Source organism: Gossypium hirsutum, chromosome A07 (assembly GCF_007990345.1).
Source record: "Gossypium hirsutum isolate 1008001.06 chromosome A07, Gossypium_hirsutum_v2.1, whole genome shotgun sequence".
NCBI classification, from domain to species: Eukaryota; Viridiplantae; Streptophyta; class Magnoliopsida; order Malvales; family Malvaceae; genus Gossypium; species Gossypium hirsutum.
Window position 1 is genome coordinate 12,416,031 of NC_053430.1, and position 26,845 is coordinate 12,442,875.

Genomic DNA, 26,845 nt, shown 5'->3' on the forward strand with positions numbered 1-26,845 from the left:
TTGCTATGATGTAAAAAGCATTAGCAACCACTATACAGAGGAATAATTTTCTCAATATATTCTTCTTGTTTCATAAAGTCTCTATTATTTTTCTATTTCTTGCTATAGTTTAACAAAGTCTTCCTTTGTATCAAATGTCTCACTATCAACCACCGAAAAATATATGTGAAAAGATAGACAGTATAGTATGACAATTCTAGTGGGGAGAAGACAATGAGAAGAGGAGAATTCACTATCTCAATTAGGATAGATTGTGAGGTGATAAACTCGAGGTCAGCTTAGCGTTAGAAAATGTGGAGATCATGGAAAATCATAAACAATCAAAATTAGCTTATCCAAGAAACACTGGTTAAAAATATTGTCCCAATGACAACTTTTTGCAATAACGAAACTAGGTAATTCTTGGGTGCGGAAGAGTATCATAAGTGGAAAGGAAATTGTAAGCCCTAAATTTTTGTCCGACTAGAGTTTGTGTTTAATTTTAAAAATTTCAAAAAAAATTAATAAAAAAATTACATTTTGACCCCTAAACTTTCTTTAAATTTCACTTAGACCCTTAAACTTCCTTAAATTACATCTTAACTCTAAATTTTTTAAAAATTACATTTAGCCCCAGAAGTTTTACTACATTTGTGATTTGGTCCTTCAGACAGATTACGTGATTTGGGGCACCCACTTCCCAGATTTTCAGGCCAAAAACATGGGTGGTTGTTCCTTCTTCACCCACTACCTACAAATGGCATAAAAAAGAAGCAAAATGGTAGAAATAAAGGAGGAGACCACACCAAAAAGAGAGGATTCTCTCCCATTGGAGAAAAAAGAGCAAAAAATTCCAACAAAAAAAATTCCAGCAAAAAATTTTTCAGCAAAAAAAAACCAAAAAAAAGGAACATTCAGCAATCTAAGCAAGAAAAAAGTTCAATATCCGGCAAGCAACCAAGCAACCAAGGACTAACCACCATTAACACCACAACCAAGCTCCCAAACCGAAACCCACTCTAAATACTCAAGCCAATCGATTATAAGCCACCCCAAAACCCAAACCTCAACTACCCATAGCTTGATTTCACGCGGTGCATACGATAGCTGTTGGTGGCATGCACGGTAGAAAGAGAAAGAGGGGTTCGGCGGCTTGAAGCTTGGATTTTTTCTTTCTTTCTTTGTTTGATGCTGGAGATTTGTTTGTTTTGGGGGGGTTAGTATTAAAAAAAGAAATATTTTAGTTAATGGGTTGGTTTATGTAAGGTTTGATGGGTTAAATTTAGTTTGGGTTAATTAGTGGGTTGGGTGATGATATGTTAAGTTAGTAGGTTGGGTTGGTTGTGTTGGATTATTAAGTTAGTGGGCTGAGATTGGTTTGTATTGGGTTGAAGTAATTTGGATTTTGTATATTTTTTGTAGATTTTATTTGTAATTGTTCTAAACAAAAATTGGTCTTAAAAAAATAAAAAAACAATAAAAAAAATTAAATTTTAAAATGGTCAGGCCAATCTGACTCTAGTGGCGGCAATCTGATCCAATTAAGATCACCCACAAAGGCCCATTTCGATAGCTTGGCGACTCCACTGGGGAACTCGAGAGTCGAGCCTTAAATTGATTATTTTTTGTCTTTTGTCAAAAATAAAAAATTGGTTTTAAATTTACTGCATTGCATGTTGTCTGTTATTTTAGCGACTCTCTTCATAATATGCTTGCTTTAAGTAGTTTAATTCTTTGAGGTATCTTTGCATACCGCATCGCATTATTGTTCAATTTCACCCTCTTAAGTGGAAGTGAAAAACTACTCCTTCGTGAGGTCTTCACCTCCGTATAGGATAGTGGATCGCTTTTGGGATACATCCGTACCTGCGTCTTCGTGAGGTTTTCACCTCCGTATAGCCGTAGGGAAATGTATTCCCCTGAATCGAACTCGGTCTGTATGAACCTATAATGGGTGAGGATCGAGGAATCTGCTGGTTCAGGTACCTTTATTTTAGAACCAAACTACATGTAATGAGCCCTAGGAGCCTACCCTAGGTAGAACCACACCAAACCCTAGTGGTTACCTGATTAGATGCATATTTACTCACTATTTGCTTTGAATTCTATTCTTTGTATATAATACTAACTTGTTGTATTTTGATCATTTTCGCATGACATTTCATCATAAAAGGGTGTTGATTTACGTTCGGTTACTAATTAGAAGAGTTTAGCATGGAAAAATGATTTCTTGATAGAATGGAGGATAATGCGACCGTCCGAGTGTGGTCTGAGAGAACGCAACAGGAGAAAGGAGATAGTTTGATCGAGGGATATGAATCGGAGTTGTGGGATTTCACTCGCATTAGTGTGACTCAGAACGACCTGCAAGAGTTAAGGGATATATGGAATAGTTGGAATGGCGAAGTCAAACAACTCTTTTACTGTAACTACGGTGACCTACCCTATTTGCTCGATGTAAAGGTGGACAAGTACTTGTTCCGGGCCCTCGCGTAATTTTAGAACCCCGCTTACAGTTGCTTCACTTTTGGAGGAGTTGATTTAGTACCTACAGTGGAGGAATACATGGCGTTACTTAATTGCCCAAAGATTCAGGCCGATAGGGCCTATTCAAGACCTGTTAATGTCCCTCCATTTTTGAAGAAATTGATGAATATCACGGGGATGAGCGAACAATGGGTTGCGGCCCGCATCAAGCAAAAAGGGGATAGTAAATGTATTCCTTGGAGGAATTTGAGGGATTTTATTCTTGCACACCCGGATTCGAAGAAAAGGGTTGATGTTTTTGCCTTAAGTCTCTACGGTTTGATCGTCTTTCCTAAAGCACTTGGACACGTAGATGAAGCCGTCTCAGATTTATTCGATCGACTTGATAAAGGTACCATACCTGTCCCAGCAATCTTAGCAGAAACTTTTCGATCCTTGAATACATGCTGGAGAGCGGGCGAGGGAAGATTTATTGGTTGCGCACAGCTTCTTTTGGCTTGGTTCCACAGTCATTTTTGGAAGGTGGAGAAGGTCTCCTATCGGGTATTCTCTAAGGATTATTCCCCATTAAGAGAATTAGTGGCCACATCGAGGCGGGACGACATCTCCGAAGAGAGGTGGATAACTATTCTCCAAAATTTAAGGGGCGAAGACATTGAATGGAGAGCTCCGTGGTTGATTCCTGACGAGATCTTATATAGGTGCGGTGATTTTGACTAGGTCCCTCTGGCTGGAATATGGGGAGCCATTGGATATGCTCCACTGATGGTGTTAAGGTAGTATCGATCAAGGCAGTTTATACCGGTGACACAAGGGTTGGCATAATGTGAGTTTCCCTATAAAGACAACAATTATAAAAAGAGGGTTCGCGAGATATCAGATGCATGGAACCAAACTCGAAGAATGAAAGGATTTGCTGCAGGCCCGATGACGACCCCCGAGTATGAATGGTGGTGGGGTAGGAGAGTCAACGACAACATCCCTAGGCAGAATCAAGGGAACACACAACCGATAGAGGAGCATTTACGGGTCATCCCATCCGAGTTAGAGATCATTAAGCAAGATTTTGAGAAAATAAACTCGGAGTTGGGGAAGAAGATAGAACAGCTAGAAGAAGATAAAATGAAGTTGGGGTTAGACGTCGATATCCACAAGCTAGAGGCCGAGAAGTTAAGGAAATGAAAGAACAAGGCCGAGGAAGATTTAGATAGTCTGAAAACCAATTACAAGAAGCTTCGTATAACGATAAAAACTGTTAGATTAGGTAAAACGTCGGAGCAATGGCATCAAGAGATTAAAGAGGAAAAGACTAGAGCCGACCATTGGGAGAAAATATTTCAAATGCCCGAGTACGAGAGGACACTCTGAAGAAGAGTTTGTTAGAAACCCAAAACGAAAAGGAGAAGTTACGAGCTCGGGTGGCTGAATTGGAAAGATTACTTCAGCAACATCGTAGCCATAATTCGATAATTAAGCTAAAGGCTAGTCTGAGCAGGATCGAAGAGTTGAAAGGGAAAATAGAAGAACTCGAGACCGCACTGCGAGATAGCAAAATTCGAGTGGAACTTCTTGAGATAAACAATGACCATTACAGAGAACAACTTCACCACTCTCAAAACCAGATTAGAGATAGAGACTATGTCATGGGCGAAGCTATAGCTCAGGTTCGGGAGATAGCTGATCACTTGCAAACCTTGGCAGTTCAGGCTGATATATTGAGCTTAAAGTACGAGTCGGAATCAGACCGAGGCTGAAGCTTAGCTTGGCTTCTTAGGAAAGTTAAGACTTTGGGCATTAGGGCGAAGTCGTATATGTAATGATTCGTTCTATGCAAAGAAATTTTTCTTCTAGTGAAGTTCTTCTAATGAAATTGAAATGGGAATCAACGCCTCTTTTTGCATTCATTCATTGCATGTACATGTCCCATAATCATTCGCTAAGGTTAGAATCATATAATTTGCAGTTGCAACACTTCAAATCTGGAACCACGCCATTCGTATAAAACGCGTCGACAAGCTAGAGCAATAGAGGCTGAGTTCAATGAAAGAATCGAAAGGATGGAAAGAGTCCAGAAGGAATTACAAGAACAACTGGCTAAGTCACAGCAAGAAACGAGGGATTTGATAGTAAGATCTCGAGAGGAATCACTTGAACAAAAGGATCAAATGGCTAGAATGATGGAGATGATGTCAGTTTTGGTCAAAGGAAAAGGACCCATGCAGAACCCCGACAGTATGGAACCTCAATCAAGAATTAATCATGACCAAAATCCACTCTATCCCCCAGAATTCACTCCACCACATGCCCACTTAGCACAAAGAGGGTATACTCAAGGGGAATCCACAGGCTTGGAACAACGACCTATGCCATTTGCTCATCTAGGGCAAGGAACATTTATGTCAAATCCCGGAGCAACCCCTGCCAATCCTGTAACTCTAGATTTAGATGATCCAGTCGAAATAGCCAAGTTGAAAATAGATGATCACGAGGCTCAAGAGAAGTATAGGAGTTTGGAAAAAAGACTCAAGGCAGTAGAATGCACTGAAGCCTTCTCGGTACTAGGTGCTAAAGAACTCAGTTTGGTACCTGACCTAATCCTGCCTCCGAAGTTCAAGGTGTCTGATTTCGAAAAGTATGATGGGACAAAATGTCCAAAAGCACATCTTGTCATATTTTGCCGAAAAATGACCGGTTACGTGAACGAAGATAAGCTACTTGTACATTGTTTTCAAGATAGTCTAGTAGGATCGGCTCTTCGGTGGTAAAACCAGCTTAGTAAAAAAAGGATCCGATCTTGGAAAGACTTGGCGTCGGCATTCTGTGAGCAGTACAAGCATGTATCAGATATGGTGCCTGATCGGATGACTTTACAAATGATGGAGAAAAAACCGTCAGAAACTTTTAGACAGTACGCGCAGAGATAGAGGGACGTCTCAGCCCAAGTGGAACCCCCACTAACGAAAACAGAGATCACCGTTCTCTTTATCAACACCTTAAAAGCGTCGTTTTATGACAAACTAGTGGGAAGTGCCATGAAGGATTTTGCGGATATTGTAATATCCGGTGAGCTCATAGAGAATGCCGTCAAGAGCGGTAGAATGAAAGGTTCAGAATGTTCAAAAAGGGTAGCGCCTATGAAGAAGAAAGAACCAGAAGCCCACATGGTGGGAACGGGAAGCCGTTATATCCCTAATCCATATCCAAACGAACCCCAACCTCGAAATTATTCACCTCCAAATTTCTATTATCCCCCTCAAACCCCTTACTACCAAGCACCCCCTCCTTCCTACCCCGTATACGCCATGAACAACCAAAGACCCGTCACCACATTCCCACAAAACATGGTATCTGCTCAAAGCTAGCCCAGAAACGAACCAAGACCAGCAAGGCCTAATCTTGAGAGACCACAATTTACTCACATCCCTGTGTCGTATGGGGAATTGTACCCAAAACTTTTGGAGAAACAGCTGATTTCTCCCCATTATATGGCACCCCTTAAACCTCCATACCCAAAGTGGTATGATTCAAACGCTAGCTGTGCATACCACGCCGGGAATCAGGGGCATTCCACGGAGAATTGCCTAGCCTTTAAGAGGAGAGTTCAAGGGCTCATTAACGCGGGTATCCTACGATTCGATAGTGCCAGTAACGCAACTGGGAACCCGTTCCCTAACCATGCTGAAGGGAATGCGAGCACAGTGGGGAAAGAGGACGAATGGAAAGTCAGAAGATGTGTTTCGAAAATAAGGACGCCTCTGTAGAAAATCTGGGAGGTACTGGTTAAGAAAGGATTGCTTTGTCACCCCGATAGAATTCTCAGAGAAGAAGGTCAAAGTTTTTGCAATTTCCATAGAATTGTAGGACACGACATTCAGTCGTGTGAGGAATTTAAAAGGTTGCTTCAAGACCGGATGGATAATAAGAAGATTAAGGTCCTTAACAAGAGGGAAGAGACCAACGAAAGAGAAGTATGCACCTTTGACAACCAGTCATCAGGTCTCCCTTATAGCACGGATCGACCGTTAGTAATTTATTACGATGCGACGAAAGAGCCGGTGAAACCAAAAATGATAATCGAAGTACCGTCTCCTTTCTCGTACAAGGACGACAAAGCCGTACTATGGAAATATGACATCAATATCGTCACACCGAAAGATGAAAAGCTCAAAGCCATAACTGGAGATGTTGGAGAGGTAGGTCATTTTACCTGAAGTAGAAGATGTTATTCGAAAAAGGTCGAACCAGTGAAGAAGAACAGTGACTGGAAGCAAAAAGGGAAAGCAGTGATGCATGAGGCCGAAGTCGAGCAAGAAATTCCACCCGTGCAAGAAACTAAAAAGCCTGTGGATGAGGAGGAAGTACAGGAGTTCTTGAAATTTATCAAACACAGTGAATACAATGTGGTGGAACAATTGAATAAGCAACCAGCACGAATTTTGGTTTTATCTCTACTGCTAAATTAGGAGCCACATCGGAACGCTTTGCTGAAGGTGTTGAATCAAGCTTACGTGGCAAACAATATATCCGTGGAGAAGCTGGACAGATGGGTGAACAACTTGAATGCGGATAATTTCATTTCTTTTAGTGATGATGAAATACCACCCAATGGTAGAGGCTCCGTGAAAGCACTACATGTTACGACTCGTTGCAAAGGCTACATAATACCGAATGTGCTTATCGATAATGGCTCGGCACTCAATGTCATGCCTTTGGCCATGCTTTCCAGAATTCCGATAGATCTATCCTATTTAAGGCCCTGTCATTCCACGGTAAAAGCATTTGATGGGACAAGGCGTGAAGTTATGGGAAAGATTGATATCCCTTTAGAAGTGGGCCCTTACATTTACAATGTCGAGTTCCAAGTCATGGACATCACACCCTCGTATAACTGCCTTCTAGAAAGGCCCTGGATCCATTCTGCTAGAGCAGTTCCATCCTCTCTTCATCAAAAAGTAAAGTTTATCATGGATGGTTGTTTGGTCACTGTCGAGGGAGAAGAAGACATGATCGCATCTATCTCTGCTGATGCGCCATATCTTGAAGTAAGCAAAGACGCAGTGGAATATTGCTTCTGATCCCTTGAATTTGTCAATGCCACTTTTGTCGCTGAGGGAAATAGAATTTCGGTGCCAAAACTGTCGAGAAATACCAGAATGGGTGTCAAGTTGACTGTAAGAAGGGGAGCTCGAGCGAGAAGAGGTTTAGGGAGATATCTATAAGGAATAGTCAGGGCTCTAAAACTAGTGCACTACAAGGCCCGATACGGTTTGGGGTTCCAGCCGGACATGCGTCAAAGAAGAAGATAGTGGAAGAAAGATCAAGAAAGAAAGATCGCGAGAACTTTAGGCCGAGAACCAGAATGTGAGCCTATGGAATTCCCTCCTTTGTCAAGAACATTTACGTCTGCGGGAATGATATACCCAAGGCAGGATAATGCACAAGGCAAAATGTTAATGATTGAAAAGGGTTTTCAGAACATCAGTATAAATGTCATTGACAAAAGGAGCGGACACAAGTAAAGATATCTCAAGGATACGCCTTTGTCCCCCGGGTTTTATGTTGAACAATTGGACTGCCGAGGACCTTCTTGTAGTTTATAAGTCTTCAGAGTAATGCTCAAACATTAATATTCTATTGTGTCCTTAGACATAATAGAATTCTTTTGTAAGAGCTTGCATTCGCTCTTTGTCATTCAAATGAATATCAATGAAGATGCATTTTGTCACGATCTTTTGCATTATCACTAATTTCATAATCATTTTCTCATTTTATAGCCTATCCTTACATTTGCCTCATGCCATGCCATAACATTTTGTTTGTTGGTTCCAATACTGGGATGCCCTTCTATAGTTTCCTTTTTCATTCAACTTTCAGGTGCTCAGATGTCAACAGCATGAACAAACCTGTTACGAGTCCTGAAATCGATTTTGAGAAGGCTATTTGTTTAGGAGAATTCGAAGCCGAAGAAAATGCTGAAGACTATGTCTCGTCTCCTGACTTGCTAAGAATGGTGGAACAAGAGGATAAACAGATTTTGCCTCATCAAGAATCTGTTGAAATAATAAACTTGGAAACTGAAGAAAGGAAGCAAGAAGTGAAGATTGGGACCTCTATTTCAGGGGGCACTAGGCATAATTTAATTGCTTTGCTCCGCGAGTACAGAGATGTATTCGCATGGTCATATCAGGACATGCCAGGATTGGATGAAGATGTAGTGGTCCATAAACTCCCATTAAAACCAGAATGCAAACCCATTCAGCAAAAGCTAAGAAGGATGAGACCTGAGATGCTGTTGAAGATCAAAGAAGAGGTCAAAAAGCAATTCGATGCGGGTTTCTTACAAGCTTCCAAATATCCAGAATGGGTGGCTAACATAGTCCCGGTACCAAAGAAAGACGGTAAAGTATGAATGTGCGTGTATTATCGTGACCTGAATCGAGCAAGTCCTAAAGATAATTTTCCCTTACCACACATTGATACGTTGGTGGATAACACAGCCAAGCATTCATTGTTTTCTTTCATGGCTGGATTCTCGGGGTATAATCAGATCAAGATGGCCCCTGATGATATGGAGAAGACTACCTTCGTAATAATGTGGGGAACATTCTGCTACAAGGTGATGCCATTTGGGTTAAAGAATGCTGGGGCAACATATCAGAGGGCTATGGTGACATTATTTCATGACATGATGCATAAGGAAATAGAGGTCTACGTAGACGATATGATCGCTAAATCCCGAGGAGAAGAAGAGCATGTAGTGAACCTGAAGAAGTTGTTCGACAGACTGAGAAAGTTCTAGCTGAAGCTCAATCCGGCCAAATGTACATTTGGGGCTACCTCGGGAAAATTGCTAGGCTTCATTGTTAGTGAAAGAGGTATCGAGGTTGATCCAGATAAAATAAAAGCCATTCAAGAGTTGCCACCTCCGCACACACAAAAGGAAGTTAGAGGATTTTTAGGGAGGTTAAACTACATCACCCGATTCATCGCTCAACTTACCAACCAATGTGACCCAATTTTTCGGCTTCTTTGAAAACATAACCCGGAAGAATGGAATGAGGAATGCCAGATAACTTTTGATAAGATAAAACAATATTTGTCTAATCCTCCAGTGCTAGTACCGCCAACTCCGGGAAGACCATTGATATTGTATTTGACTGTGTTTGAAAATTCAATGGGTTGCGTACTGGGGCAACACGACGAGTCAGGAAAGAAAGAAAAGGCGATCTACTACCTCAGCAAAAAGTTCACTGAATATGAGGCAAAGTATCCGTCCGTTGAAAAATACTATTACGCTCTGATTTGGGTAGCTCGGAGACTCAGGCAATATATGTTGTATCATACAACATGGCTAATTTCAAAACTGGACCCAATAAAATACATGATGGAATCACCGGCACTTTCAGGAAGAATGGCACGATGACAGATCCTCCTATCGGAATACGACATTGCCTATGTAAGTCAGAAGTCGATAAAAGGGAGCGCAATAGCTGATTTCTTAGCGACTCGAACGACAGAGGAATATGAGCCCTTGAGATTCGATTTCCCAGATGAAGACTTAATGTACATCACAGAAAAGGAATTTGAGTCATCAAAAGAGAAGCCATGAAAGATGAGTTTTGATGGTGCATCGAATGCTTTGGGGCATGGAATTGGAGCAATCCTAGTCTCACCCGACGGGAATCATTATCCGTTCACTGTCAGGCTGAATTTCTTCTGTACCAATAACATAGAAGAATATGAAGCCTGTATCATGGGACTTTGTGTAGCTATTGAACGAAACGTCAAAACTTTAGAGGTTTATGGAGACTCAGCATTGGTGATGTACCAAATCCGTGGAGATTGGGAACTGAGGGATTCGAAATTGGTTAAATACAGTGATCTAGTGGCAGAGTTGATTAAAGAATTTGAAGAAATAACTTTTAATTACGTCCCACGAGAAGAAAACCAATTGGCTGATGCCCTGGCCACTTTGGCTTCAATGCTCAAAGCAAACAGAGAAACAGAAATAATGCCTCTTCAAATGAGCATATATGAAGTCCCTGCACATTGTTTTAGCATTGAAAAAGAGCCATATGGATGACCATGGTTCCATGATGTCTTAGAATATATCAAGAATCAAAGGTATCCCGAACAAGCAAATGAGAACGACAAAAGAACAATTAGAAGAATGGCAGCTAGATTCGTTCTTGACAGAGACATCCTATACAAAAGAGGAAAAGATCAAGTGCTATTGAGATGCTTGGGTGATGCTGAAGCTAGAAAAATACTTGAAGATGTCCATGAAGGAACTTGTGGAACGCATGCCAATGGTTTCACTATGACTAGGAAGATTATGATACTCGATTATTACTGGCTGACGATGGAAAGTGACTCCATTAGTTATGCAAGAAAATGCCACAAATGTCAAATTTATAGTGATAAGATTCATGTAGCCCCTTCACCCCTGCATGTCATGACTTCTTCGTGGCGTTTTTCTCTGTGGGGCATGGATGTTATAGGGCCAATTACCCCAAAAGCTTCTAATGGACATCGATTCATTTTTGTGGTTATTGATTACTTCACAAAATGGATAGAAGCCGCATCATTTGCCAATGTGACAAAGACTGCAGTTTGCAGGTTTTTGAAAAAGAAAATCATTTGTCGATATGGTTTGCCTGAAAGAATCATTTCATGTAACGCTTTGAATCTGAACAACAAGATGATGAAGGAAGTGTGAGCAATTTCAAATAAAGCATCATAACTCATCGCCTTATCGCCCGAAAATGAACGGAGCTGTTGAAGTGGCCAACAAGAATATTAAAGAGATTATTGGAAAAATAACCGAGACATATAAAGACTGGCACTAGAAGCTACCATTTTCTTTGTATGCATATCGCACATCTGTACGGACATCTACGGGAGCAACTTCTTTTTCTCTGGTCTACGGAATGGAGGCTGTGCTACCCATCGAAGTTGAAATCTCCTCTTTACGAGTCTTAATGGAGTCGAAACTAGAGGAAGCAGAATGGGTTCGAGCTTGATATGACCAGTTAAACCTCATCGAAGAAAAACGTTTAAAGGTAATTTGTCATGGACAGATGTACCAGAAGAGAATGATCGCGGCCCATGAAAAGAAAATACAGCCAAGAGAATTTCATGAAGGAGAACTCGTACTGAGAAAGATTCTTCCAATACAGAAGGACTTACGAGGAAAATGGGCACCAAATTGGGAAGGACCATATGTCGTAAAGAAGGCATTCTCAGGCGGAGCTTTGATTCTCACTGAGATGGATGGAAAGGAGTTACCGAATCCAGTGAATTCAGATGCTGTGAAGAAATATTATGCCTGAAAAAAAAAGGATCAAGGTGAAAACCCGAAAAGGGCGTCTTGATTAACACAAAGGATTAGAATGAAAACCCAAAAGGGCATTCTAATGAAGCAAACCCGGGTTTAAAAAGCAAGGCGGTTGAACGGTGGGTCAAACAGTGAGACTACAGCATTTGAAGCATTTTTCAGTAGCTTAAAATCTTCTACGCAAGAAGCCATGCTTGAAAAGATTCTTGATAAGAAACGTGGAAGAGTTCATGTGTTGAATATCTAGAGCATTTGTATCCGTTGAATGTGATCCCTTTTCTCTTTATGACACTTTTTCACTATCATTGGTTAATTTTCTTTGTTTGCTACATTTGAAATAAATAAATGTGAGGTATCCCTTTATTCTTACCTGACCATTTTCATGTATCTCATTATGTGGTTTATTTAAATGATAAATTTGAAATGACATACTCTAGACAAAAGAAATGTTGAGCATTACCCGGATAAGAATTTGATAAGTACAAGAGTCTCAAGGTAAGGACAAAGTTCGACCAGGGGCATCTGAGAAACGTTGATTACTTGTAAAAACTTGAGGATGGGTACAGGGCCTAAATAGAAAGTCAAGAGCCGAAGAAATGAATGCAGATCATCAAAAAAAAATCGTGACGAAGAAGGACATATGACAAACATGCCTAAAGCTCATAACATAATCATGTAGGCATAAAATCATTCAAGAAAAACATGTGCATATCATGATAACGTCATGCATGACATATACAGATACTCCAATAGAGCGAGAGGATGTGATGATAGCTGTACTAAATCAAAGGAAAAGACACCTGAGTTCCACCAGATGACAGGTTTTGGTATTTTGATGTTTTTACTTCCGTTTTCAAAATTCAACTCATATTGCGAGAAATGAGTTGAGCCTCAAGACACGTTGAGGTAATTTCAATTTATGTTTTCAAAATTCAACTCATTTTGCGAGAAGTTGAGCTTCAAGACACGTTGAGGTAATTTTAATTTCTGTTTTCAAAATTCAACTCATATTGTGAGAAATGAGTTGAGCTTCAAGACACGTTGAGGTAATTTCAATTTCTGTTTTCAAAATTCAACTCATATTGCGAGAAATGAGTTGAGCCTCAAGACATGCTGAGGTATTTTCAATTTCTGTTTTTCAAACAAAAAAATCAACTCATATTACGAGAAATGAGTTGAGCCTCAAGACATGCTGAGGTATGTCTTTCAAAAAAAAATCAACTCATATTGCGAGAGGTGAGTTGAGCCTCAGGACACGCTGAGGTAATTTTAATTTCTGTTGTCAAAAAATCAACTCGTATTGCGAGAGGCGAGTTGAGCCTCAGGTCACACGCCGAGGTATTTTCAATTTCCGTTTTTCAATTTCTACCTTTCAAAAAAAATCGACTCATATTGCGAGAGGTGAGTTGAGCCTTGGCTCACGCGCTGAGCTATTTTCAATTTCTGTCTTTCAAAAAAATCAACTCATATTGCGAGAGGTGAGTTGAGCTTCAGATCACACACTGAGATATTTTTTTCAATTTATATTTTTCAAAAAAATCAACTCACATTGCGAGATGTGAGTTGACCTCGGGTCACATGTCGAGGTATTTTCAAAATCTGTTTTCAAAAATCAACTCATATTGTGAGAAGTGAGTTGAGCCTTGGCTCACGTGCTGAGCTATTTTCAATTTCTGGTTTTTTTTTTAAAATTCAACTCATATTGCGAGAGGTGAGTTGAGCTTTTTAATTTCTACGAGAGGTGAGTTGAGCCTTTTGCAAATTCTGTTTTCAAAAATCAACTCATATTGCGAGAAGTGAGTTGAGCCTTGGCTCACGTGCTGAGCTATGTTCAATTTCTATTTTTAATATCTAGTTTTAAAGAGTCAATTCATATTGCGAGAAATGAGTTGAGCTCAGGATCATATACCGAGTAAAGAATAAAGATTGGACAATTGAACAAAATTTAGTGCTTTTAAGTCTTTGCACTATCCTTGTTTCACAATGATGAGCAAAGAGGGACAGCTGTAAGCACTAAATTTTTGTCCGACTAGAGTTTGTGTTTAATTTTCAAAATTTCAAAAAAAAATTAATAAAAAAATTTCATTTTGACCCCTAAACTTTTTTAAATTTCACTTAGAACCTTAAACTTTCCTTAAATTACATTTTAACCTTAAATTTTCTAAAAATTACATTTAGCCCCAGAAGTTTTGCTACATTTGTGATTTGGTCCTTCAGACAGATTACGTGATTTGGGGCATCCACTTCCCAGATTTTCAAGCCAAAAACATGGGTGGTTGTTCCTTCTTCACCCACTACCTGCAAATGGCATAAAAAAGAAGCAAAATGGTAGAAATAAAGGAGGAGACCACACCAAAAAGAGAGGATTCTCTCCCATTGGAGAAAAAAGAGCAAAAAAATTCCAACAAAAAAAATTCCAGCAAAAAATTTTTCAGCAAAAAAAAACCAAAAAAAAGGAACATTCAGCAATCTAAGCAAGAAAAAAACTTCAATATCCGGCAAGTAACCAAGCAACCAAGGACTAACCACCATTAACACCACAACCAAGCTCCCAAACCGAAACCCACTCTAAATACTCGAGCCAATCGATTATAAGCCACCCCAAAACCCAAACCTCAACTACCCATAGCTTGATTTCACGCGGTGCATACGATAGCTGTTGGTGGCGCGCACGGTAGAAGGAGAAAGAGGGGTTCGGCGGCTTGAAGCTTGGATTTTTTCTTTCTTTCTTTGTTTGATGCTGGAGATTTGTTTGTTTTGGGGGGGTTAGTATTAAAAAAAGAAATATTTTAGTTAATGGGTTGGTTTATGTAAGGTTTGATGGGTTAAATTTAGTTTGGGTTAATTAGTGGGTTGGGTGATGATATGTTAAGTTAGTGGGTTGGGTTGGTTGTGTTGGATTATTAAGTTAGTGGGCTGAGATTGGTTTGTGTTGGGTTGAAGTAATTTGGATTTTGTATATTTTATGTAGATTTTATTTGTAATTGTTCTAAACAAAAATTGGTCTTAAAAAAATAAAAAAACAATAAAAAATATTAAATTTTAAAATGGTCGGGTCAATCTGACTCTATTGGCGGCAATCTGATCTAGTTAAGATCACCCACAAAGGCCTATTTCGACAGAAATAATCAAACAAGGAATACAATGGCGAAGGACGAACGAACCGAGTACGAGACGAGAAAAATGCTTCAAAAAGATACAAAGAGGAGATCAGACAAGAAATCCTAAGCACAATAGATGAGAAGTGGAAAGATGAAGGCCCAATCTTTGAAGCCGAGGATGAGCTAATAGGGAAATTCATCTCTGATGGTAAGTACTTGGTAAGATTGACCTATTTTAAAGAATTTAATGAGAACTTAAATGATGACAATGCTCATTCTAACTCACTTATTGATAAGTGTGATTGGGGAATGTTGTGGTTGGTGAAATTATCATTCCAAATTACAATATTTTTGTCGAAGATATTAAACAATGCCTTACCATACAAGTTGGAGATAAAAAAGAGAATTCAAACCATAGACACTGGTTGTGCGCTGTGCCATGATAGTGTAGAAGATTTAGAGCACCTTTTTACGGACTGTCCTTTTACAAGGATTGTTTGGATTGGATCAAATTTGGGGACCAGAACTGATATCTTGAAGATGAATTATCCTATTGAATGGATTCTCTCAATGTTAAGGCGAATTAAATCAGCAAAGGAGGATAAGGACAACTTCATATTGTTTACCTCAAATTTATGGAGTATTTGAAACCAACAAAACTAGGTTATTTTCAAGGGAAGAACCCCAATTCTAATCGTTGTCATCAACATGGCTGTGGTTTACACCAATAGAGCGATTAAGGCTTATGAGAGTTGGTGTAATTACAAACCGCTAGTGCAAAGTAATTTGGTGACGAGAATGGAGAGCATGACGACACCAACTTATAACGTGTATGTTGGATGGAAGAAAGGAAATGTAAGAGTTAGCGTTGTCATTCTAATAAAATCTCCGGATGATATTACAAAGAAATTTATTAGGAAAATTTTCGATCAATCTTCTAGGATCAAAAGCAAGCTGTTGATTTCCGATTCATCCTTGCATCTTCTTGTCGTATGGGTTTATCATCTGTAGTGTTTTGGACTAAGGATAAACTACTTGGGAAAATTTTCGAAGGAAAAGAAATCAAGGTGAATTGGGAAATCCAACCAGTATGGGATGATATAGTGGTGATGAGAAGACTCTTCCCGTTTACAAGATATTGTGGGAATGATACTAAAGCCCTATACCGGGCATGTAATGTAGCTGCTACAGTACTTTCAACTTGTTAAATTAGATTTGTAAGTATTTTTACTTGTATTACTTGTATGTTTTCATTTTGTTCATCTATCAATAAAAATTTCGAATCATTTTTAATTCGACTTATTCAAGTGTACTTTTATATGATTAAATAAGTAAATAAAATTTTCGAAATTGGATAAAACGTAACTAATAAACAATAAGATATTATATATACCACTATCTCTTCTCCAAAAATTTATGTTAAAAAAATCTAAGATAATATACTGGATGTGTCTTCAAATTTCAAACCCATATGTAAAAATAGATACAATCTTGCAATTCAAGTTCATGATCTGTTTTCTTTGAGAATGAACGTTTAGAATTCATATTTTCAATTTTTTATTCATATACAAAATCAGATTAGTTTCCTTAATTATTTTCCCTCGAATTCATTCAATTTCCTTCGGTTAAAATACTCGAGAGGTCCCTATATCATAATGACTAGATTAAACTATTCCCTCTATTATTAAATAGATCAATTTAGTCCCTATAAATTAAATAATTCCAAGTTATAACAGAATTAACATTTACTATAAAAAATATCTTGAATTTTTGTTTTCAATTGCAGTTCAATTTCAAACAAAATATTTCATTTAAAGAATCATAAAAACTTTAAAAATATTAACTCTATTAAATAGTAAATGATATATATTTTTTAAACAGTAAATATTAAATCTATTCTAATTTAGTCTTATTTGGATCTTTTCGATAGTACAAAGACTAATTTGATCAAGTCTCTATATTACAGGGACCTCTAAGGTACATCACCAATTTCTTTGCCATATCTCTGGTTTTTCACACCATACCTTATGATTATGCGAAGAACACAGTTCTTAAACTCACAATGATTTGTATAAAGTCACAATATATCTACTAACAGAAGAACAGTAACATCAAAAACCAAACACAAAAACAAAACATCAAACCTTCCATATATTTTTAGTCCTAATTTATTTTTTCATTTGACTCCCCTCTTGCAACGATTATATGTTGTACAAGGCCGATAATCAGGACCTGCAGGTTTTATACAATTCCCATAAATATACGCATTGCAAACCGGTTGACGCTGTAACCCTCGATAAGATATAGGAGTATCTGCAGCAAGTCTCCTTCGTTTCACCTCGGATTCACCGAACAACACCACTTGTTCTTCATCTTCGATGAATTCACCAATTGTTTCATCGTATTTCGTAGTGTTTGGTTTGCTCTCAGGAAAGGCTAAAGCTGCTGATTTGGTCACACTGTTGTTGATTAACAGCAAAGAAGCTAATATGAACAATGGAAAATATCCCATTGTTCCTCTTTTGATCTTTTTTTCTTTTTCCGATTTGTTTTTCTGAGTTTGTAGCCACTTGAATAAATAATATGTTGGGAGATTATCTATAAGAAAAAGTTGTAAATTGAGGATAAGTAATGAAAGGGTATGGTTTCATTAATTGGTTTAAGGGTCTTATAGTGGGGCCTTTGCTATTTCATCTTCAAATTTGGTGAAAGAAAATGACAGTGATTTTGCTTGACTTGGTCAAGTTTTATTTTTAATTTTTTAGAAAAAACTTGAAAACTAAGATTAAAATTACCAGTTGGATATATTTTTTTTCTTTTTAATTTTGTTGGTGTAACATTTTGAAATAAAAAATATTCAAAAATAGCATTCTTATAAACCTGAATTTAACAAATTTATTTACAGAATTAATATTTGGATCTGAATTTTAAAATTTGAAAAGTAAAAAGACTAAATTTCAAACTCATAAAGAGTATAGAAAATTATGACATTTTTAAATTAGACCTTTTGATACTAAAATGCCACATATTCAAATTTAATAATATTATTAATTAGATTTTAATTTTTAAATTAAGAATTAAATATAGAGAAGTTAAATTATAAAAAATTCAAAGAATATAGAAACTAATGACAAAATTAAACCTTCGATTTTGCATTGAATTTAGTTCGGTTTCCAAAGACTAGTGCAAATCCCCACCAATTTCGGCCAATGCAGGGGGCAAATGGAAATTAGAACACGAAAGGCCATCACTGAGCCCCAAGAGTACAATAATTATGGTTTGTCAATACATGGAGTGCTGGCATCAGCTCTCTCAGGATAAAAAATTAAAATCCATAGTTTTGGCTAAATAAAATGTTTATTGAATTTTATGTGTCAATTGAACATATCTCTTGTTTTAGGTACATACTTAACCGATTCCTAATCCAATTAATTCCAATAACATGATAAAAATAATAAAACATTGAGTCTCAATAATTATTCTCTAATATTAACCAAATCTCTTACTCTGCTTAAAAAATCTAATTAATAATTATAACTACATAATATATTATAAGTATAATGATAAACTTTTAAATAAATAAATTAGAATCGAAATAGAGTTATTATAAATAAATTCTTTAAAATATGAGTTGAATTTATAGACGTAACATAAAAATTAATCAAAACATAAGCACTACATGAAAAATAATATTAACATATATGAATTTATGGATGATTGTGCATATTGAAATCAATATATGATAAGTTTAAAAGTTATATAAGTCTATAAATTTTAATATGAATATATAAATGAGACTTTTCGGAGTTTAATATTAATAATAATATAAATCACAAATAATATATGTTGGATTAATTAGAACTGAAATAATCTAAATATGAAATAAAATAGGCTAAAAATTGGAAAATAGCTAAACTTAAGTTAAAATAAATTGAGATAAAATTTATACATAATAAAACTTAAATTTAGAATAATTTAAAAGAGAACTCACACATAAAATTTCATATATTTAATCATTCAAACTAATCTTAAAAAACCAATACCCTTTTAGTTGTTCTTAAAACAATATGCTCCAATTAAAAATTCTACACCTCAATGAATTGAGGACAGCTTTTGTATAAGTGTATAGATTATTATGAGAATTATAATGACAAGATTAAGAAAAGCAACATATAAAATTGCTTACTCAAAACATAGATGAAATAAGCTAAAAACAAATTTAACAATCTTGAAAAAATGATTATCGAACTCCTCGCTTGCATCGTGTATACACAGTACAAGGTCGATATGATGGACCAATAGGTACAATGCAATTACCGTAGATGTTACCATTACAAACCCCCGGCTTCTGAATAGCTCCATAACATATATGACGACCACGATCGTATGTTGGTCCTCCTTGAAGTAGACGTTTAGACGAGTGACTGCCTCCGTTTACATTACGGCCACAATATTTGGTTAAAGTGGAATTGCATAGGGTGGTGGTGACGGCATTGTTTTGATCTAAGAAGATGGAAGTTTCAAAGGCATATATGGGGAAAACAATAGCAAAGATTGCAAGAGAAACGGAGAGAATTCCTCTAGTGAAATCATTTCCCATTGTTGTTCTCTCTTTTTTGCCTTTGGAATGATAACTTACATATGCTCCTATATGAGGTTAAGTGATCATCTAATTGATTAGAATTCCTTTTGCTTTTTTATTTTTATTTCCACTAACTTTACTTTAATGAAGATTGGTATCATCTTTTGCTTTAATAAAGCACACCAATGACATGAGAATATAATATAAAAAGATAAAGTAGGTAAATCATTTTCTCTTTTTTTTTTGGAAAGTTAAATTCTATTCTTTTTATTGTAATAATTAGGGAAAAAATTTGTTTGTAGCATCATTGACTTGACCAAGAGAAAAATACTAACCGATCAATACAAAAAACCAAGCTTCTAGGAAGCCGGTAATATAACTAAATTTCATAATTAAAAGTGTTCCACTATACAAATATATACTTCCTACATTTCTATTAAAATAAACATTACTAATTATTATAAAATAGAGATTTTGGTCCGATTAAGTCGAGTTGAGGTTTGATTTTAAAAAAAATATTTTCAGGCTTAAGTATGAGCTTGACTCGACTTGACCTTTTTAAAAAGCTCATATTATTATTTAAAATTAGATCTGTTCATGAGTCGGGCTACTCACCTAAATCCAAAAGCCCATTCAAAATTTGGGAGGTTTAGATAAAAATATTAGGTTTGTAAATGAGCTCGGGTAAAAAAATTAGACTCGTTTAAAATATGGACCGGGCTCAAGCTTGAACATTAATACTTTATATTAGGTAGTTTATAACATATTAAAAAATAAACCTATATTAAATATATAATATTACTCTTATTTAAACATTAAAATAACGTTAAAATGACTATATAAAAATTTTCAATAAATAAAAAAATTATTAAATTATTAAATATAAATGAAAATTGCATAAATATTTTTTAAAAAAATTAAAAATAATATGAGTAGGCCTAAAATGAGTTTGGGTTAGTATTTTGTAAATATGGGAGGGCTAAGATAAAATTTTAGACCCATATTTCGTGTCGGGCCGAGCTTGAGCAAACATAAAGTATATTAATATCATGCTTAGGTTCGACACGAATCCAACTCGACCTAGCCCATGAGTATCTTTATTTAAAATTAATAAAATATATAAAATTTTTATTGATATTTATATATTTTATAATTAAATTTAAACAAAAATATTTTAAAAATCATTTAATTGAAACTTGAGTCGAACTGAAGACAAAAAAATTCTTATTCAAATTAAACTCAATTCAAACAAAATTGACCGAGTCTAACAGATTACCCAATCTATGAACAAATCTACTACAAAAACTCCATCACCAAACTCACCCTACACACTTCTCACACACATAATCGCTTTATTTTTCCACAAAGAACAAATTTAACAAATTTAACTTGGTCGACATTTTCTTCTTAGCTTGATGGTAAAATTAAGGGTTTCTTTGAATAGACAATGTGCTTATCTATAATTAGTATACAAATAATGATCACAATAAAAATCTATAACAGTACTATAATGTGAAACAGAAAAAAAAACTAAATGTACCCCACTGAGAATAAACTCCATCCAAAAGGAACCTAATTATATAAAAGTAAAGTTTTCTTTGAGTTCGAATTTGATAAATATTATATGCATTTTATCTTACAGAGTAAGCTGCCCTACATGTTGCACCATTAATGAAGTTTCGTCATACTAAAAACGAATATTTATTTTGTACGATTAAATGCATTAAAAGATTTAAATGTTTTGAATTTAATGTTTCTTTATTGGACTGTGAGATATGAATGATGAAGAATAGTCCCATTCAACCCCAAACAGATAAAACCATATAATTATAATAAATTTTGATTAAAAGAATTATATACATAATTTTTTTATGAAATTTTAAATTTAATTTAACTATAAATATTTAAACAAAAACTAAATATATTTATATTTATATTGCACAACTATAATCATTTGTACATACAATAAAAATTATAAAATGATCTCATATTAACAATAATATTAATGATTCATAAAATTTTAATCACAATTAAAATTTTATAAATACTTTCAAAGTTGCATAAGAGAGAAAAATTATTAAATGGGGAAGAATTTCATAATTGAAAGTAAAGAGAAAATCCAACAATTCATTAATCCCTTAGATAAAAATTTGAAAATTCCTTCAATAACTTTTGATTATTAACTTTAAAGAATTTAAGATGAAAGTGAATTACAATCTTAAATCATTCATAGAACCTTTATTTATAATTTAAAAATAATATATACTTAAACATAATCGAATTCATATCTTTTTTATAGTAACATCAATACCATCCAAATTAAAATGCAATCCTCTTATGTAGCTATTCTTTTGAAAAGGTGAGTAAACATTTGCAAAATATATTTATTTCAGCAAGCAGGAATCAAAAGCAAACCAAGCCTACGTTGCTTTGGCATTACTAGTAAAATCACGACCAATTAATACAAGAAAAGCCAAATGGTTCAATGATTGTCGCGCTTGCATCGGTTATAGACCGTGCAAGGGCGGTTGTCCTCACCGACTGGCTTTATACAGTCGCCGTATTTATCGGCCTTGCAAACCGGTTGCCTCGGAAGACTTCCATAAGAAATATTCTCTCCCTTCAGAGGGCTGATCATCGTGTTCATTGTGACACGATCTGACAGGTCAGGTCGGGTCGTAACAATATCAACGCTTCGAGCTTCAATCTGGTCAGGTTCTTCTTCCTCGAAGTAGCGTGTAATCTCTTTGTGGCTCGTTTGCTGAGCTTCAATTTGTTGCTCTTCTTTATCATGGGCTTTGATTGTGCTAATGCATGGGGGATCCTTGGTGGTAACATTAGGAATTTTTGATGAGCTTTCTGACATTTTCGAAGTGTAGCAAAGGAGGAGGAGGAGGTATCGTCACTTTCTTTTCCTCTATGATTTACAGCATAACTTATTATATAAGACTTTGCATTGGGTCCTATCACCTAATTATCTTAAAAAATATTATGCGCTAAATTATTTGTCTAAATTTGAAGGCATGTTCAAAAATAAAAAAATGTTAAGATAAAAGTAGGTGATTAAAAAATAAAAATTTAGGTAAAAAAATTAAGCATGTTTAGTATATAAATCGAACTTGAGCTTCAACATTTAAGGCCCTAGTTTGATCTAATTCATTTTATGTTTTTGTAATATATATATATATTATGTGTAATGGATATCACATAAAATTATATATAATAGTACAATACTATGTAAACATTAAAAAATATGTTAAGTTGTCTAAATTTAATTTTTTAATAAAAGGAAAAAACATATAAAATATTAAATTAAAATAGTTTTGGATTATTCATTTACAAATATTGATAGACTTGAATAAAATTTTAGGCTCATATTTCAAGTTTGGCCGGGCTTGGCTAACATTAAGTGTATTAATATCATATATACATAAACTCAAGCTGAACCCAACCCGACCTATAAACACCTCTAATTGAGTCTAAATTTATTTAAATATTTTATTTTTATCATTTATTTTAAAGTTGATTAATTATGATACTAATGATCTTATATACTTTTATTGATTTGTGGATTGAAATTTCAAATTTTAAAAAATATAGAGAATAAAAATAATCAAATTAAAGAATATGGATTAAATCCACAACTAATCTATAGTACGAGACTAACAGCAAAATTTAATCTGATGGATTTAATTGTTATTATATGTATTAAAACTAAAATTTCAAAAATGACCAAATTAAATCATAAATATTAAAGCCGCAACTTGGAAATACTATAGAAATTAAGTAGAAATTAATAACAAAATTTTATCTTTATTTTATGCTTATGATGAAGTTTTTAAATTTTATAAATATAAAATTAGATTTTTTTTATACAATAATAATTCGAACTCAAACTATTCTTAAAAAAGGTAAAGATTCTACCAAATTAAGGTTGAAACATATAATTAGAATTAGATTGTTGTCACAAATATGTTTTCCCTTAATGATAAATTTGTCACGAATATGTTTAGTGATTAATTTATTATTAATATTTTAACATGGTGTACAAAATACATTAATTTGTTAATTTGATTTGTTGCGCTTAAAATCTTTATAAATTTGATATTTAATTTATTAATTAAGGATGTTATTATACCTTGGAAGTTGTGAAATTGTGTAAAAAATTAAGTGAGATTATATTATATATAAAATTCCCAGGGTTATCACATTAGATTTTTTGTGAAAGAAGGGGATGCTTGAGGTAGGTACAAAACGAAAAGCATTCCACATGTGCCTGTATCTATCTTCTTTATTAAAGATAATGATTGATGAATAATAATAATTAAAAATAGCACTCCCCTCCAAAAGCTAACTATCATTATTCCATATGAGAAATTTGAAACTAGTGAAGCTTCTTGGTTTGGGTTGCACATCTTTAGAGCAATTTAGGTAGGGAGTTTTTCAGATTTAAATCCACAATTTGACGCCAATAAGGACTTAAGCAATGCAGTTCTTTATTGTTACATTCGTGGCTTGTTGACACCACCAGTGAAGCTAGGAATTATGGTGTTGGTGGAAAAAGTAAAAAAAAATTGTATTAGAGTGGCGTAAATTGAATTTTAAATGTTTGAAAAGGGCCAAAATTGCAATTATTTTATTTAAAGAAAAGCTAAAACGGACTGAATTGAATAATTCACATTTGACAGACACTACAACTATAATTATACAATTGAGCCATAGGGGACCAGTCCCTGCCTGCCATTGGTTGATAGTAAAGTTAATGGAAGGGTTGAGGAAAATTTGAGAAAATAAAAATTTGATTGGAACCGTACTGTTGAGTTTAGTTTTATTAATTTTGATTTAGTTTTGGTTTGCTCATTATTTTAATATATTAGGTTTGATTTAGTTTTTTATTTACGAATTAAATTTTTGTAATTATTCGGGTCGGATTGAATTTTTATTTTTAAAATATAAAAAATTCCATTCAATTTAGTGAAAATAACTTAAAAACCATATAAACCAAGAGTCGAACTGACAAAAATAGGTGGAATTTGGTTTGGTTCATTATCTATGATATTCGATTCAATTTCAATTTGATTTTTGAAAAATTAAAATATAGCATAGTAATCACATTTTCTTTTTCAAAACCAATTTGAACCAAACTGTTATCACACCTAGTTAATAGGGTAATTATTTGATACGTTGGTATGTAATATTACATCTGTTGTTGGAGCAGTTAACAACAAAAACGTTCTGGATAAATCATAAATACATTAACATATTATGAACTCATAATACAATTTGATTTACAATTAAATCTAAGCTTTAATCGGCTTACAAAGGCTTTTTAGTTGACCCGGACATGAAGTAGGTCCTATTTGCAAAGTTTTCAAAATTTCGTAACAGGTATCAATACCATTTTTAACTTTGATGTTTTAAAAATTCCTTTTTTAAACCCCTAGTATGGATACTTTTCATATGGTACTGATACCTATTTAACAAGTATCAGTTACCATTTTACGATTTTGTTTCTTTTATAAAACTAATCAAATTATAAGTGTATCGATACCCTTGTTGTAACACCCTAAACCTGGCTTAGATGTCCAGACCAAGTTGGAGACTTACATCATTCGTTCTAAAAGCCATACTACAATAACACAATCAAATTAAACCAATAGTCACATAGTATTCATCATAATAGTAAATTCAAGACATAGTTTTCCTAAATCCATAACATCATAAAGCAAATATTCCTAATAATAATGTTAGGAAAAGCAAAATTAAGTGTTTGACCTAGCTTTCGCGACACCTAGAAATCCAAACAATAACAAGGTGAGTTATGAACTCAGTGCGTAAGAAGGAAATGTAATGCAACAACGGTGACTTATAGAAAATTTCCAATTTAGAGATTTGGTTCATCCTAGAAGCATGTTCGATCTAGGTTTAGAGTAGATATGTTACAGATGTGTACATGTATTATTCCAGTTCAGATATAGTTCAGATCAGATTCGGATGCAATGTTCTTATTTCCATCCGCTACACACCTACTTCAGCCATCCCAACACACCACTATGGACATTTAATGCCCATCCATCCCTGCACATCTTTAGAGTGTTCAATAACACTTTCACAGAAATGCAACTTAGCTGCTAGTTCAATATGCGACAAACGCCAGAATCAGAATAATACTTATTGTGGCATAGCCATGATTTCAGTACAGACTCCCTTTCTCTTCGCAATCTCCCACCACATGTTAATGCAGAATGCAATTATTTGTAACATATGTTCAACCATTCTAATACATTACGTAATTAATAAAAAATTTTAATATTAGAGTGTTATTACAGTGCGCTTTCAAGTATATGATTCATAGATCAGTCTCAATGTATTAGGCAATTCTCATATAAACAAATTCAGTCATTCATATATCAAGGAAACCAAAATCAAGGTTTAGCAACCTTCTCGGCCTTAGAAACAGTTTTCGGATCCAACATCCTGCCACACGGCCTGGGCACAAGCCCATGTGCCTTGGTTGTATGGTTTTTAAGTACAAACAGTGAGTTACATGGCCTAGGCACACGCTCGTGTCCCTAGCTGTGTGGTTTTATACTACAAACAATGAGTTACACGGCCTGGAAACAAGCCTGTGTCCCTGGCCGTGTGAACTTGCACTAGCATGACCAACACGGCCTACCATATGCCCGTGTGGCGCACAGGGCCTAATCACAAGCCAGTGTGCCTGGCAGTATGGCGTCGTCAGCCACCATTTTCGGTAACAAAAATTGTAAAAACTAAGGTTTTCGATATGCACCTGAGACGATTTCAAAGTAGTAACAATGTAGAGAAGTTTTGAAGCCTAAAACGACCATTCAATAACTCAATCAATCAAGTTTATCAACAACAATGCACAATTACACTCAAAATACCCATGTCGAAAGTTTCGACATAAACTTTCAACGAAATCAATACTTACAGAAGATCAACGAAGATTACTCGAATTGACGTTATGAGGTTCACTACTCCTTTTAGGTTAACAAATATTTGAGGCTCTTGTGATCGGCATAAATAACACACCTTTCACCATACAAGCAATGTCTCTAAAATTTTAAAGCAAACACAACCACGGCTAGCTCAAGATCGTGCGTAGAGTAGTCACCCTCATGTGTCTTAACTTGTCGCGACGTGTAGGCGACTACATTACTGTCTTGCATAAGCACGCATCCTAACCTGACATGTTAAGCATCACTGTAAACCAAAAACTCCCGACCCAATTCTGGTTGGACTAAAATAGAAGCTTGTGTCAGAACGGACTTGAGTTTATCGAAACTAGATTGTATGTCTCAGACCACACGAATGGAGCATTCTTACGTAACAACT

General features: G+C 35.3%; 2 protein-coding genes across 2 annotated transcripts; both read right to left on the bottom strand.

Annotated features, from left to right (window-relative positions):
* Window positions 1-16,789: 16,789 nt before the first annotated feature.
* Window positions 16,790-17,540, bottom strand: LOC107953315 (protein RALF-like 27). Its single transcript, XM_016888576.2, has one exon. The coding sequence runs from the start codon at window positions 17,414-17,416 to the stop codon at window positions 17,081-17,083; it is 336 nt and encodes a 111-aa protein (XP_016744065.2). The 5' UTR covers window positions 17,417-17,540; the 3' UTR covers window positions 16,790-17,080.
* Window positions 17,541-19,144: 1,604 nt separating this feature from the next.
* On the bottom strand, window positions 19,145-19,504 carry LOC107955911 (uncharacterized). Its single transcript, XM_016891693.1, has one exon. It carries the CDS (start codon window positions 19,502-19,504, stop codon window positions 19,145-19,147), a length of 360 nt encoding a protein of 119 aa, XP_016747182.1.
* Between the last annotated feature and the right edge of the window lie 7,341 nt (window positions 19,505-26,845).

Coding starts and splice junctions, on each gene's coding strand:
- LOC107955911 (XM_016891693.1), bottom strand. CDS start 19,504: ATGGGAAATGATTTCACTAGAGGAATTCTCTCCGTTTCTCTTGCAATC.
- LOC107953315 (XM_016888576.2), bottom strand. CDS start 17,416: ATGGGATATTTTCCATTGTTCATATTAGCTTCTTTGCTGTTAATCAAC.